General features: G+C 35.7%; 2 protein-coding genes across 3 annotated transcripts in view; both read right to left on the bottom strand.

Moving 5' to 3' along the window:
- The window catches only part of LOC144437356 (C-type lectin domain family 19 member A-like), a 3,140-nt gene extending 2,985 nt beyond the window's left edge, over positions 1–155 (bottom strand). Inside the window, exon 1 of the mRNA XM_078126281.1 lies at positions 1–155. This exon is cut by the window's left edge and continues 60 nt beyond it. Within this exon, the coding sequence (XP_077982407.1) occupies positions 1–155 (155 nt within the window).
- A 5,518-nt stretch (positions 156–5,673) lies between these two features.
- LOC144437784 (salivary C-type lectin 2-like) lies at positions 5,674–16,229 on the bottom strand. Of its 2 annotated transcripts, none has more exons than XM_078126805.1 (6): positions 16,038–16,229; positions 13,971–14,050; positions 13,656–13,671; positions 12,486–12,825; positions 11,302–11,381; positions 5,674–6,134 (listed from the first exon to the last, which is right to left on the bottom strand). In XM_078126805.1, exons 1-6 carry the CDS (start codon positions 16,207–16,209, stop codon positions 6,121–6,123), a joined length of 702 nt encoding a protein of 233 aa, XP_077982931.1. In that variant the 5' UTR covers positions 16,210–16,229; the 3' UTR covers positions 5,674–6,120. The 2 variants fall into 2 exon arrangements, with proteins under 2 accessions (XP_077982931.1, XP_077982932.1); XM_078126806.1 differs by having other exon boundaries at positions 13,971–14,046; positions 16,038–16,125.
- Between the last annotated feature and the right edge of the window lie 1,072 nt (positions 16,230–17,301).

The following is a 17,301-nucleotide window of genomic DNA, read 5'->3' as shown; positions in this document are numbered from 1 at the left end:
GGTTTGCTCCAGAAATCGTAATTAAGAGGGGTATCATCCACCCATTTAAAGGTTCCTTCAAATTGTCTATCATGTAGTCCGATCCAAAAACCACCCTTGGTTATCTGTGTCTTGATCTGGCTTGCATTCATGTACTGAACAAGGGTGACCACCATATCTTCATCTTGTAAAACGGCTAGATGGCCGTCATCCTGTTCACAACCTTTGTTAGCATTCGTCCAGCTTAACCTTTCTAACTTGAATAGGAATTCATCGTCCCCGATACACGTTTCTGACAAAGAAAACAAAGTAATGAGAGAGAGAGAGAGAGAGAGAGAGAGAGAGAGAGAGAGAGAGAGAGAGAGAGAGAGAGAGAGAGAGAGAGAGAGAGAGAGAGAGAGAGAGAAAGAGAGAGAGAGATTTGCATCTGTGTGGGATAGAAAGAAGTAGAAAGAGAATAGAGAGAACTTAAACAGAAACAGATAGAGTAATATAGACAAAGACACGTATACACAGAGACAGAGAGTGGCAGACACTGAGACTGAGACAGACAGCAGACAGACAGACAGACATACAGACAGACAGACAGACAGACAGACAGACAGACATACAGACAGACAGACAGACAGACAGACAGACAGACAGAGGATGCATAGAAAGGAAGTATTTAAAGAGAGGCGGATAGCTAGTGATGGACAGCTTCACTCAATACACATCACTCTTGGCAAGTACAATAACGTAACTGTAGGGTGATAGTACACATAAACACTAAAACACCTTAAGGCAGTTGTTAAATTATACACAAAATTAAATAAAACATTGTAATGAATTAAGAAATTAAAGATAATAGGATGCAACTTACTGAATTCCTGAGTACCTAATCCCACCTTATACCATTATACAGGAGTATGTCGATTACGGAAGTATATGATATAAAAAAGGAACCTTTGTATTAGTACCCGGATGTACATCCTCTCCTGGTTTTTGTTTTACAAAATTATCGTATAAAAGTAAGATATTCGGATAACATGCATTTCATAAAGTGGTTGCACTAAAACATTGAATGTATATAATATTACTATTATTCATATCATTAATGATAATGTCAAGAGTACCATTATATTAGAGAATGGTGTTTTCTTATCCAGACTACTATCACGTTTAATATTTGTTCTAGATTGGCACATATTCATGTCAATATAAGTAAATGTCAATTTGGCAACATGAATCCCCACCCCACCCCCATGGATTCGGCAAACATATTGAATCAGTCCATAGTATGTTAGCAAGCTCACTGAAGCTACATGCATACTCACTGCACAGAATTGTAGGAAAATTAACAACCCAAACATTCCTTGCAAAGTCAGCATCGTTCTGAAAAAGAAAATGGAAATTGAATACAAAAGCGGGAGGAAGGAAATAGACATAAGGGGAATGGCATAGTGTTTGGACGTTTTTGTGATTGTACAAACTTAAGGTTGTAATCATTACGATGGTCAAACGATATCTGGATAATACATCAGTAAGTCTAAGAGTTTACTATGTTTTGTATATATTGCCTAGATGAGAAAATTCTACTAAATCTTCACTTGAAACAGCTCATTACTGCTACGTAGCTGGATTACTTGTCTACAAATCACAGATGGTAAAGTGCACGCTCATTTACAATTGTAAATTTGTAATTGATATCTATGTGTAAGTGACACTGTGTAATCAGGGGGAATAAATGGTCTGGACAATCTAAACATTTGTCATTGAAATATAAATTTTTGTGAATATGCTGATGTGGTTAGATACCTATGCCATCGTAAATACTTTAGCAAGTACAAGAACATAGATTGAAAAGAGAACATAAACAACGTAAATAACTTCAGTTATATTTACTTGTACTAGGATTTCAAGTGTAAAAATTGCAAAGAATATTGAAATTCGATCTTACCTTTCCATATAAACAATCCAACATGTATCGTGTGCCTTTACTATAGCGTGGCACCTCACAGCACAGGAGAACGATTTGATGATTGTGTCTCTTTATGACGTTTATATCTGGTTCATAGAAGAGTAGGAAGCAATGGGCAACCAATGAGCTTTGAGACTTTCTCGTTTGAATATTTTACACTGAATGGATTAAATAGTAAGGAAAATGGTATCGAATTGCTATTGTGGGCAAGTTTTGTGTATGGCATAGCATAATTTGTAGACATTGACTGTGAAAGGGGAACACCGCTCTCATTAGGCGAAATCACTCGTTATTAAAAAGACCCCAACATGATCATATGCTTGAATGAAGTGAAATCAACGAAGCAGAATTGGCCATACTACACCGGATGAATGACATATTGTACATTTCAATTCACTTCATTGCCTTTTATATACAATATTGTCAATCATAGAATACCCAATACATCTTGTGTTACAAGTGTAAACGCACACAGATAAACATGACAGCGTATATAAAATAAATCATCAGACCACTGTTAATAGAAAAATCCATCCTCAATTAATTACAACTCCTTGTAAGAACTGATAACAACAGACTCCAAGTTCTATTTTAAGGAAAAGTACAACAAACCAACTTGGTAGATACATATTTTTATAGTAAATGTTAACAGGTGGCAATTTTGAGAGCTGAAATCAGCAGACTCTGCCAATTAGATTGTAATCGTCACCTTGGAATTATTTGGTATTGGGCCATGTAGTAAGTTGTATCAATGTTTGTATGGTTGTACTATTCCAGAAGGTATAAACTAAATGTGTACAGGGGATATACCGCTCACCTTTAACATAAATGTATAGTACATTGTCCCTGATTGATGCGATTTTCTCAGTTTTGTAAAGTTCCTGATGAAAGTGGTTTGTTGATGCGTGGGACGCATGGAAGCCAGACAATGCATATGCAATGGTTATATTAATGTCAAACAAAGACAACACAGTACAATCACTTTCCATGCCCTGCAAACAAATGTGTCAGTGCAACCACCTCCAATACTTTGACGTGCTAATATCGAAGCTACGATTCGAAGCGTTTGACAGACTTCATCACAATATACAGGTAAGTAATAAGTAGTTGATAATTTTCAGTGCATTGATAAATCGCTGAACACTAGTGGTAACAGTCATTAGCTGACTTATTCTTTGTTCAACAATCCAGGATTTTTTCAATATTTCATAATTTGCAAAAGAGAACTATTGTTACTAACATCATCGTTGTACTGACGTTATTGCTATGGTAACGATAGGAAAAGAGACAAGTCGACTGTATTTATCATTATGCCATGGCAACGACTCTGAAATATTTATTCACTTCCCTTACTTAATCCATCATTTTCGGTGTGTGGATATTGTTCCTCACAATATCTCACATTTTCATTTCGGAAATTTACAATCGAAACAGTGAAATACTCAGAATGGTATATTTCGGAAGAGTTTTGGTATATTTCGTTGAGATGTGGTTGGTGACAATTCCATTCAATTCAAATGATTGTAAGTTCCATCGTCTGCTTGCGACGATAAGTGTTGGCTGGATAAATTTCTATGTACAGATGTCTTATTTCGACAATGTAGTCCTGTTGTCCCTAAAAATACATGAAATCTAATTGTAAACTTGAGCTACGAGGCAAATGATCTTAACCTTCGCTCTAATCGGTTGACTTAGTCACATGAAAACTATGTACGATTAGTTGAGAGTAAATACAATCTCACTGTCTTATTTTCTGTTTACCAGTTTTCATGACTGATATAAAGTGGCTTAAAATCATACTGACAATCTCATTCTAACAAAGTTTATTATCATAAACAGCCTGGCGACTGGTAAAAACTTTTGTGATAAAGAAGGAACTGGGTTGAGAATAACTTACCATCTCGATCTGGAAAATAAACTGGTGAACCATACATTTCGATCTGTTTGAGCTTAAAGCTATTCCAGGGCAAGCGTGTGATCTCAGGAACAAGAGTGACCTGAGTGTAATTGTACAGTTAAACGAACGTTCACTAGTATAGTTTGAGTAGCAACATGTTTAGTCTAATAACGAGCCGTAATCAATTCGGTGTTTTCATCAATGGTTGAATGGTTAACCAACCTGCTAGTAAACAAATAAATAAATAAATGAATAATAAATAAATAAATAAATAAATAAATAAATAAATAAATAAATAAATACATACATACATACATACATACATACATACATACATACATACATACATACATACATACATACATACATACATACATACATACATACATACATACATACATACATACATACATACATACATACATACATACATACATACATACATACATACATACATACATACATACATACATACATACATACATACATACATACATAAATAAATAAATAAATACAATTATTTTTCCCGACAACACAAAGACATATCTATTAAATATGTAGATGTAAACCGAATACTTTCCTTAAGGGCACACCTTTATATTGTTGTTCCTCACGCCTTATCGCTACCAGACACGATATTGTATATCATAAGTTACTACATTTATAATAAAACGTAGCTTTTGAACTCCGGCCGACGTGACACGTTGTACATATCTGTAGTGTTCCTGCAAAAGTTAAGTTTGGCGTATTTTCAATTCGCCGTAACCCTCACTACAACCAGAGTCCACCATTTTAGACACTGTAAAAGCGAAAAGTGACATCTCTTCTTTTTTGCCGGTAAAATCAAGTTGTGAATTATTTGTATGAATATTGATTTTGTGACGATTTGATGAAGCATACTTGATCCCCAGAAATTTCGGCCTGGTTTTTCGCTCATAGTTTCCTTAATGCGGACCAGAAAGTTTACAAATTTCACGAAAAGATATGTGCTTTAAATGACCATTGTAAAACAAATTGGCAAGGTCTTTGTGTAACGGTCCATTCCAGATTTTTCGTAGAAAGCGGGTGATTTGACCCAGAAGTTGAAGCTAACCTGGTTTGACCGATGATCTTCTCATGGATGCTTTAGCTTGGTTTCAGACCCCTGTGACAAAATTTTTTTTTTCTAGTTGGGTATGGATTGTTAAAATTGTTTACGTCAAACCTTTAAAAAATAGATAACCTCCCCAGTTTCACCAATATTCTATATCTTATTTCAGTTTTGACAATATCTCCGTGATATCTTCTCATATATAGATTCTCTTTTCCCTTGACAAGGAGATGATGTGCACCCGGGTTTATTTTGTAGTTAGCATGACTAAGCTTACACGCAATGGGAGCATACCTCCATCCGGAAACTTTACGAAAGTTGGCATTTTTATTGAAATTTATTAAATGATGAGTGCATTTCCCTCAGATACATATGATTCGAAGATCTACTGGTACGTGCGTCACATGATATTTACTGTATAAGGACTCGGCAGGGTAAGTCTTCCAAGGTGGGGAATTATACATGTCATCCTCTCTCACACATAAGATGTACGGGTCCAGTATTAGCATTTACCAACGCGGTCTCTATATATATCAAGATAACTCATAGTGTTTCCAAGGCTTAAACTACTATTAGTAAGAACTTATTCCATTCTCCCATCTTATCAGTGACATATATCAATTTCGACTCCCTATGCACACGCACACGCACGCACACACACACACACACACACACACACACACACACACATAATAATAATAATTTTCAACAGACGATATTTTGATGATTTATATTGATAAGCGATGTTTTGATGATTTATTGGAATAGCTACATGTATATGGCAAGAGACTACTAATGAAAACTTTATGAAGTAAATATATTTGATCTTCAGTTTTGGTCCTTGAAATGTGTCGTATTTTACTCTAAGTAAAGTTACATTTACTGTATTCATTCAAAGCAGTTTTATCTACAAGAAATATACACTGATGTGATCTCGAAATAGAAAAACATGGTATTGTAGCTGTTAATGCAATTCTAAGCTGATAATATTTCAATTTAGATTAGAAGTGTTAAAGCTTTACTGACTGCATTCTCTTTTCTTTAATTTCTTCTGATGAAGGAACTAAAAAGTCGTACGGTGTATTACACTTCGACTCAATGTAAACTACAGCTACGGACTCGATCAGACAGATTCCAACTACATGTACTTGACGTCCTCCCTTCCATACCACCACAGTCACATCATAACTTGGATTAGCAGAGAGTTGCTATGGCAATAAAGAGATGATGCACAATTAGTATAGTACGTACATCAGTATATGGATAAATCTTGAACGAACAAACAAACAACAAACAACTAATTAATTAATTAAATAAATAAATAAACAAACAAGCGGACATGAATTGATGGAAGTGTGATTCAATACATTTTAGATCATAGAAATGATTATACCATTGATCACAGGAAGACTAGCTAGCTAGAAATAACAAGTGATCACTAACTAACTCACTCACTCACTCACTCACTCATTCACTCACTCACTCACATGCTCGCTCACACACACACACACACTCACTCACTCACCCTCTCCCTCCCTTCCTCACGCTATCTGCTAATATCAGTATATCCAATCCATCCATCCATCCATCCATCCATTCATTCACTCAACCGTCCATCCATCCATCCATCCATCCATCCATCCATCCATCCGTTCATTCATTCATTCATTCATTCATTCATTCATTCATTCATTCATTCATTCATTCATTCATTCACTCACTCAACCGTCCATCCATCCATCCATCCATCCATCCATCCATCCATCCATCCATTCACTCAACCCTCCGTCCATCAATCCATCCATCCATCCATCCATCCATCCATCCATTCATTCATTCATTCATTCATTCATTCATTCATTCACTCAACCGTCCATCCATCCATCCATCCATCCATTCACTCAACCCTCCGTCCATCAATCCATCCATCCATCCATCCATTCATTCATTCATTCATTCATTCATTCATTCATTCATTCACTCAACCGTCCATCCATCCATCCATCCTTTAATTAATTAATTAATTCACTCAACCGTCCGTCCATCCATCCACCCATTCATTCATTCATTCATTCATTCATTCATTCACTCAACCGTCCATCCATCCATCCATCCACCCATCCATTCATTCATTCATTCATTCGTTCGTTCGTTCGTTCGTTCATTCATCCATTCATTCACTCACTCAACCGTCCGTCCGTTCATGAATTTATTCCAAACGCATAACAAATTGGTACGCCTGACAGATAGGGCAGTGTACTTTAGTTGAATCCGGAACCAATCTACTAATGGACAATATATCCTTAAACGTAGGTGGTTTTAAATTACAATGTAACCAATTCAATTTTTACTTCTTCCTTTTAGATCGAAATTCACACTGTCATACTAACACTTGTAAGACTTGTACTCAGCTCTCGTAACATGGATGAAATTTGGTCTGTAAAAATACTTTAGATTAAAATAGAAAAAAAAAAGAGTTTAAGCTGCTACCGGAATATTTATTTTGAAAATGTTTTGTCTGGTACATTAAGTTACTCGCAAAATCGTACACCCTGCATAGTACTACATTACCTATGGGTAAATATATTTTTTGTAACAGTGTACACGATAAATCAAATCCCACATTGATTCTGGATCCGCCCCAAACATCATCGCCCTCAACGGTGATAATGATTTCAACAAGTTTCTGCACTACTTGTGGATAATATCGACCACTAATTGACATATTATCATATAGAAAGTCCAATTCCCTGGTATTTTAATATACTGTGATATTGCCCTCGCTGACATATGTTATTATTTAAATTTACAGGCTCTAAATTGAGATATTGCCCTCGCTGACATATGTTATTATTTAAATTTACAGGCTCTAAATTGTGATATTGCCCTCACTGACATATGTTATTATTTAAATTTACAGGCTCTAAATTGTGATATTGCCCTCGCTGACATATGTTATTATTTAAATTTACAGGCTCTAAATTGTGATATTGCCCTCGCTGACATATGTTATTATTTAAATTTACAGGCTCTAAATTGTGATATTGCCCTCGCTGACATTTGTTATTATTTAAATTTACAGGCTCTAAATTGTGATATTGCCCTCGCTGACATGTGTTATTATTTAAATTTACAGGCTCTAAATTATGATATTGCCCTCGCTGACGCGTTATTACTTTGCAAGCATTAAATTGTGATATCGTCCTCGCTGACATATATTGTTATTTAATTGTGCAGACACTAAATTTTGATATTGCCTCTGAGTCGCTGACATGTGTTATTATATTATTGTACAGGCACTAAATTGTGATAGTGCCCTCGCTGACGCGTTATTATTAGTACTATATTGTGATATTGCCCTCTTTGACATGTAGTGTTATTTAACTCTTCATAATGTGTTTTTTTGGTCAAATTTAACGTTTTGAATTGTTAATTACAAAACTAATTACATTTACTGCAAACGTCAGGGTTGTGAGTAAAGTAATTTTGATAGGATAGGATCTATTCATTGTTACGATTTATATATGATAGATTTAAGCAATAAACCACCCCTGGGAATGGTATACCAAGAGGTTTTGACCAGTGAACTCAATATATGCACGAGCGATACAAGATAAGACGCAATGTGTTCTGGTTTCATTTGCGCCCCCATCCCTGCACGGACTGCAACGTTCGTAGACGAACAGTGAACATCAAAATTTGGATGCGTGCCAACTGTGCATTATCGCTCATTTTAGACACGCTAGTTCGATGTCTAGACCAATCAGATCTCTCGATTTGCGCCATCAATATACTGGTATAATATAATATGTATTATTGCCTTGATATTGGGTTATATGCCCGAGGTACAAGGATATATTTAGCAGCACGACGCGTAGCGGAGTCTTGCACCGAGGGCATATAATCCAATATCAAGGCTGTAATATATAATATACATATATATCGTGAAATTATTATTTTTTCTCGAATACGTAAAAAAGAAGTTTAGGGTCGTCAGTGAAAAACTAGATGGGGTCGGGTAACCGGAACCAAACAATTTGCTTTGGGCATAAGAGTAGAAATTAGTAAAAATAAAGCTAAGCTGAAGAAGTAGACACATTGGTGATACAAATGACAATTGGTGTGAAATAAAACTGATAAAAAGAGAAAGCGAGATAAAGTCAGTCTTTGTTGTAAAATGTGATATTAAAAGTAGAATCACCCGTGCTAATAAAAAGTCATTTTAAAATGATGTCTGCTAATCCGTGGAAGTCGAAGTTGGCCCTTAATAAGGATTGTAATGTTGTTCAATATATATCGTTGAGTTGAAATTCATGGGAGGTAGGAAAGTTTATACTCACGTAATTGACAAGTATAGGTAGGCATGTTTATACTCACGTAATTGACAAATATAGGTAGGCATGTTTATACTCACGTAATTGACAAATATAGGTAGGGAAGTTTATACTCACGTAATTGACAAATATAGGTAGGCATGTTTATACTCACGTAATTGACAAATATAGGTAGGGAAGTTTATACTCACGTAATTGACAAATATAGGTAGGAATGTTTATACTCACGTAATTGACAAATATAGGTAGGCATGTTTATACTCACGTAATTGACAAATATAGGTAGGAATGTTTATACTCACGTAATTGACAAATATGGGTAGGGAAGTTTATACTCACGTAATTGACAAATATAGGTAGGGAAGTTTATACTCACGTAATTGACAAATATAGGTAGGAATGTTTATACTCACGTAATTGACAAATATGGGTAGGAATGTTTATACTCACGTAATTGACAAATATAGGTAGGCATGTTTATACTCACGTAATTGACAACTATAGGTAGGAATGTTTATACTCACGTAATTGACAAATATAGGTAGGAATGTTTATACTCACGTAATTGACAAATATAGGTAGGAATATTTCTACTCACGTAATTGACAAATATGGGTAGGGAAGTTTATACTCACGTAATTGACAAATATAGGTAGGAATGTTTATACTCACGTAATTGACAAATATGGGTAGGGAAGTTTCTACTCACGTAATTGACAAATATAGGTAGGCATGTTTATACTCACGTAATTGACAACTATAGGTAGGAATGTTTATACTCACGTAATTGACAAATATAGGTAGGAATGTTTATACTCACGTAATTGACAAATATAGGTAGGAATATTTCTACTCACGTAATTGACAAATATGGGTAGGGAAGTTTCTACTCACGTAATTGACAAATATAGGTAGGAATGTTTATACTCACGTAATTGACAAATATAGGTAGGCATGTTTATACTCACGTAATTGACAAATATGGGTAGGCATGTTTATACTCACGTAATTGACAAATATGGGTAGGGAAGTTTCTACTCACGTAATTGACAAATATAGGTAGGAATGTTTATACTCACGTAATTGACAAATATAGGTAGGCATGTTTATACTCACGTAATTGACAAATATGGGTAGGGAAGTTTCTACTCACGTAATTGACAAATATAGGTAGGCATGTTTATACTCACGTAATTGACAAATATAGGTAGGCATGTTTATACTCACGTAATTGACAAATATAGGTAGGAATGTTTATACTCACGTAATTGACAAATATAGGTAGGAATATTTATACTCACGTAATTGACAAATATAGGTAGGAATGTTTATACTCACGTAATTGACAAATATAGGTAGGAATATTTATACTCACGTAATTGACAAATATGGGTAGGGAAGTTTCTACTCACGTAATTGACAAATATAGGTAGGAATGTTTATACTCACGTAATTGACAAATATAGGTAGGAATATTTATACTCACGTAATTGACAAATATAGGTAGGAATGTTTATACTCACGTAATTGACAAATATAGGTAGGAATGTTTATACTCACGTAATTGACAAATATAGGTAGGAATGTTTATACTCACGTAATTGACAAATATAGGTAGGAATATTTATACTCACGTAATTGACAAATATGGGTAGGGAAGTTTCTACTCACGTAATTGACAAATATAGGTAGGAATGTTTATACTCACGTAATTGACAAATATAGGTATGGAAGTTTATACTCACGTAATTGACAAAAATAGGTAGGCATGTTTATACTCACGTAATTGACAAATATAGGTAGGAATATTTATACTCACGTAATTGACAAATATAGGTAGGCATGTTTATACTCACGTAATTGACAAATATAGGTAGGAATGTTTATACTCACGTAATTGACAAATATAGGTAGGAATGTTTATACTCACGTAATTGACAAATATAGGTAGGCATGTTTATACTCACGTAATTGACAAATATAGGTAGGAATGTTTATACTCAAGTCATTGACAAATATAGGTAGGGAAGTTTATACTCACGTAATTGACAAATATACCACTTTTTTCTGAAACAATAATCATCATCCCACTCCCATTTCGGGTTAGTTCTTGGATATTTCCTACGGAATTTAAAAAAGATAGACACCAGTCTTGTCAAGTTGTACGAAAAACAAATTTTGAGCAAAGCCAAGGTCATTCTTATCAATAATAATAATAATTGTTATCATCATGTTATTTATAGTGCTTTCCATTCTGTGCTCAAAGTGCTTTACAATGTTTATCCTTGGCACGGATTTATAGCGGCACAACGTCCCATTACTTCCTCAACTCCCTGGGGAGCATACAATAATCAGCACCCCCCTTCACAAAGAATTCGACCCCCCCCCTTCACCAAGAATTTGAATTCTTATCATCCCATCGGTGCTATAGAGTTCCAAAGACAAAACCCAACAGAGTTAAATATTAATTATAATTTATTCCAAAAGCAATGTCCTTTCTGAACCGTGTCGGGAATGATTAGTAAGTTAACGCTCCATTATTTTAATGTATCTGCTTTACATATCTATTTATGATTGTCTCCTGATTTTTGAACTGTATTTATTGTACGCATTTTGATGTATATCGTGACCTTTCTTTAAATATTTTTTCAGGAATACACAAAGAATTGCCCACGTTGGGACAATAAAGATGTATTGTAATGTAATGTAATGTAATGTATTGTATTGTATTGTATTGTATTGTATTGTATTATATTGTATTGTATTGTATTGTATTGTATTGTATGGTATGGTATGGTATGGTATGGTATGGTATGGTATGGTATGGTATGGTATTGTATTGTATTGTATTGTGTTGTATTGTATTGTATTGTATTGTATTGTATGTTATTGTATTGTATGTTATTGTATTGTATGTATTATTGTGGCAAGACAAACTACTAAGGCTTCTCCTGAGTGCAATTCCTGATTGGAAGAACAGCAAATATGGTTTGAAGATACTGACACCGACATCCCTATCGAGCATGGGGGGGGGGGGGGGTGTCTGTCTAACTTCGACAAAAGTGCTGGTAGGAAGGAAAGCCCGATTATAACTCTAGTGGTCGTTCTCGCACATGTATCATGTCTGTTTGATAGTCAACCACAGATAATGCTTCTCATTGTTTATACGACAAAGGCTTGTTACTGTAATCTTTTTGGTATACCACATGCATTATGCATACGTACCATAGTTGTCCACAATCTTGTCCATGGCACTCGTCTCTTTTGTGGTTGTTGTTGGGTTGCTTGGGTCTTGAATGCCAGTTTGTGTAACTCCACGGGGTTCCATCGATCCATCCAAACTCTCCTTCTTTTTTTCTATCGTTGAACCCGATCCATATTCCTTTAACGTTGGTTATTTGTGCAATATCACTAGCTTTCAGATATTGTTTCATGAGGCCATCCAGGTTTAAGTCTGCAAGAACTGCAAGTTTTCCCTCAAAACGTGATTGACAGTCTTCCTTAGCATTCTCCCACGATACTTTCTCTTTTACTAATACAAATGAGACTCCGTCTAGACAAATGCCTATGCAAGGACAAAATACAAACAAAGTATTAAAATCCACGTCCAAGAAATTGCATGTCTTAATCAATCGGTAGTCACGTGACAAGCTTGTGAACAAAGTGATACAATGTAGTGTACAGTTAGCTTCGTAGACCCATGGGGCAAAAATGATATGGCAAACGTAAGTATTTTCGACAAGGACGTCGACTACAACTATAACTATATACTGTTTACTTTAAAGTACACGTTGCAGATAGAGCCAATCTACTAAGTAAAATATTTAGACTAAATCGTTACGCCACGGTTTACTTTAACAGCCTTATAACTCCTACTAGTATCTCTGGTTGGAGTAAGGGAGTGTCCACTTTAATTTCCGGGGGGGGGTCCACCTTCAGAGTATTGTATTGTTTGCTGGTGACCCCATGTAAAATAATGAATACAATGAATAGCCTGCCCTACAAGATTCTTCCCCAACAAGTCTCAAGACAATCGTAAAAACGATTCGAAATAGTCATCGGCTTTTGTTCGACAACATTAAATTCGGAGCACAGACCAAGACTATTATATTATGTATGGTCACCTAGAGCCTATCAACAGACAGTGAATATACTATTTGTCGACAAATGGGGATTACAAGTCCGGACTGTTTATATGTATTGTTTACATACAGACATCACGTGAGTTTTCGCAGTACCACCAACAACAATTGAGAATCATTGATGATAAACCGTTTCCGGTACAAATTTGGTTTTAGTTTTCAACGGGTAAAAATTTACAGTAAAATAGCAAAGAATTGCAACTATTAGGAATTGGAATTATCATTGTACAAAACTAAAAGAGTCTCAACTCACTTTCGTTTCCATTGACCTGCAATATAAGATTTGGAAAGAAAAAAGATAATCAAGAATTTGGTTACAAAATTTAGAGGGAATGAGAGACTACTGCAGGTATACAGGTCACATTTTAGAATTTAATATAAGGAGACACTGAAGAATGGATTTCTGTAAACTCGAATAATATTGTTTTCGTCAGTCTTTAAAACCGTCTTACAACTTAACATGTAATCATTGAAATATAGTGATTCTCTTTTTATAGGAGACATAACAAATTATAATGATTTTAATAAAAAGTTTCAAAATTATTACAGTAAAATTGGAAACACTTACCAATGCTATGTGTATGAAAGCGATGAAAGCCAACCACATACCAACTTGAAGATAGACCTTCATGTTTAAACTGAGTCTGGCTTTCGAATGATACAGAACAAGAGAGAAAGACCAACAAATTACAATAGAGACATGGTAAATTTTCAACAGAGAAAAATGAAAGAATGGACTGTTGAGTATCCACAGCACTGTTAGTAACTACGGAAAGACTGCGGTCGCGGCGAAGACCGTACGGTGACAACAACAATGACAATGACGATGACGACAACAACGACGTCGATGACAACGAGACGAAGACAAGGACAACAACAACAACAACAACAACAACAACAACGACGACGACGACGACGACGACAATAACAATGACAGTAATGACAACAATGATAACGACAACAAAGGGGGACGATGATGACAATAACAGCAGTAACCACAACAAAGGCGACAACAGCTAAATCGACAAAAAACGAAGATGACAATGACGATATAAACGACGATGACAACAACAACAGAAAACAGCAGCAGCAACAACAACAACAACAACAACAACAACAACAACAACAACAACGACGACGACGACGACGAGGACGACGACGACGACGACGACTAAGATGACAATTACGGCAGCGAAGACGACGACAAGAGCAACAACAACAACAACAACAACAACAACAACAACAACGATAGTGGTGGTGGTGGTGGTGGTGATGGTGGTGGTGATGACGAAGGAGTTTTCCACAATGAACCATTTATTTACAAAAAGATTACGTTATTATGTAACAACCAATGACGTTTGAAGAATACGCTTCGTTTTAATGTTTTTGTTTATAAACAGGCGTAAAGACATACCATAATATAATCAGTTTGAGATGTCTGATATGATAGCCATGAGGTTACTATGGTAACAAATATATCAAAATAAAAGTAACAAGATGGGGTGAGGTGAATAGACAAGTAAAACGACTGTGGAATGTGTTGAGTTCGGTTGGTTTCACCTATTGCTTTCTCTTTCCCTGAATTAACTCTAGGCCTTAAAGGGCAACCGTCTGAAATGAATTTTAAGGTCTAAATTGTTCACTATCAAATAAAAATTGCATTTCAATTTAGTTAATCAGCTGCATGAGCATTATTCGTTCATCACGTGCATTATTCGTGCATCACGTGCATTATTCTGAAACCTTCGTTCCTCATGTATACTTCACATAACGAATATCAACGATTATATTTCTCAGTCCCGTCATCCGATAGTTGTTTTAGAATTTAGTCTGTAGTATATTTGAAATCAAATATGCTGTATTAAATGTATCTACAAAATGACATGATGTGTAAGTAAGCATATTTACCAATGAAGTCACAGGCTAAAAGAGTTTATACAACATAAAGTAAACAAAAGCAAGAAAATAGAATGGAAACACTACATTTGAAACTTTTGTGACATTTTGAGAGTTTATCACTGATATAAAATTATCATAAAAAGGGAGTTTCTCCTCTTGGGAGGAGTTTCCTTTTCAGTTCCTCGTAACGACTCTGAGGATAGACTGCTAAGAAATGATACTCGTTATCAATAACGGAAACAGTGTCTAAGCTAAAGAAGTTACAATAACGTAAGTCTTCTGGAATGGTTTGATGTCGGTCTCTCTCAATATTCAGATCATGAGAGGAACAATGATATCTAGGTATTGCAATTCTATACTTACATGGATATACACAATTAAATATTTCTCAGGTTGCAAAGTTGACTTGAAAGATGAGTAAATTCACAGTTTCGGGGAGGACGTTATTTCATCATCAGTTTACATCGCACAGTCTGCATTCATCATTCTTTGTATGTTTTAAAATGACATTCAGTGAATTATGAAATTGCATTAACTTTCATCAAAACATCAAAATTCTACATCGATCAGTTTAAATTTCCATCGTTTATTGAATGCATCTAGTAGAGGCAATGATATCATAACTTAATTGTGAAAGACCAGAATCTCCTGTTTCTATACACAGTTAGTTTCATTTGACTGACCATGGAATACGAAAAATTGACTCGCAACACTAAAATGGACCAATAACACATACCTTGATCAATCTTCTTGTGAATCTTGTCACGTTTGCCGAAATGTCTACGCCACGTACGAACGCCCGAATACTGGTAAGGATTTTCAAATACAGTTATATTTATTGTCAACTGCAATTTCCAATCCTGGAAGATTCCACTAGGAATTTTTAAAAAAGGGGTGTTTAGACTCATGGGTATAGATGGTTCGGAATATGATTTGCTAATTGTTCTAAGTTGACTTTGAAGCACACGTAATAACTATTGACAGTGGGCTTCTTAAAATTCAGATCTAAAGTCCCGTATTGAATCTTAGTATTGTATTGATTATTAAGAGACTAGACTACCACAATAACAATCTCCATTCGTGACTAGAGTGTGGAGTATATGAAACATATATCTAAATTGGAGTGTAAAGTAAAGTTCTTACTTTGATGACAGGCCTCCTCAATCCAATTTATTTAATGTTTCATGGTGATAAACTTAACGGAAGTCACGTGATAAAAGTAGAGCCTAGTCGCTAGACAACATGACTTGTTTCCATCAAAGAATAAAAGACATGCACCCATTCCATTCCACGACCTTTTTGCCTTTTTATTTTGTTCTCAAAATGAGTTGAATGTGTTTATTCGGGGACTTTATACTTCTAGTAAATTGAAGACTACATGCACCAACAAATATCTCTGCATATCCAAGCCCCGTCCTCTCTTTTGTCTTTACTCTTTAGCTGCTACTGACTTTGTATGTTTAGCCGTATGAGAGAGAGGGGGAGGGAGGGAGAGGGGAGGGGGAGGGAGAGGGAGAGCGGGAGAGACAGTGAGAGAGAAAGAGAAAGAGAAAGAGAGAGATTGATGGTGAGAAAGAGGAGGGTAGAAAGGTTTAGAAAGAGAGGAGAGGGGGTTGATAGAAAGAGGGAGGGAGATACAGGGAAAGATGTGAAGAGTCGAGAGAGATTACAATAGATACTAAATAAATAGATAGGTTGACGGACAGACAGACACAGACAGACAGACAGACAGACAGACAGACAGACAGACAGACAGAAAGGTATTTAGATTAGGTAGATAGATAGACAACCAGTAAGTCAGATGGAAAGACAGAGACAGACAGACAGACAGACAGACAGACAGACAGACAGACAGACAGACAGACAGACAGACAGACAGACAGGCAGGCAGGCAGGCAGACAGACAGACAGACAGACAGACAGACAGACAGACAGACAGACAGACAGACAGACAGACAGACAGACAGACAGACAGACAGACAGACAGACAGACAGACAGA

Source organism: Glandiceps talaboti, chromosome 7 (genome assembly GCF_964340395.1).
Source record: "Glandiceps talaboti chromosome 7, keGlaTala1.1, whole genome shotgun sequence".
NCBI lineage: Eukaryota > Metazoa > Hemichordata > Enteropneusta > Spengelidae > Glandiceps > Glandiceps talaboti.
This window is presented reverse-complemented; position numbering and strand designations above follow the sequence as displayed.

Bases quoted from the DNA above. Each gene is read 5' to 3' on its own strand.
- LOC144437784 (XM_078126805.1), bottom strand. From the start codon at position 16,209: ATGAGTCTAAACACCCCTTTTTTAAAAATTCCTAGTGGAATCTTCCAG. The intron at 14,051-16,037 runs GTATGTGTTATT...ATCATTCGAAAG, and splicing joins TCACAAGAAGATTGATCAAG to CCAGACTCAGTTTAAACATG. The intron at 11,382-12,485 runs GTACGTATGCAT...TAAATTCCGTAG, and splicing joins CAAGATTGTGGACAACTATG to GAAATATCCAAGAACTAACC.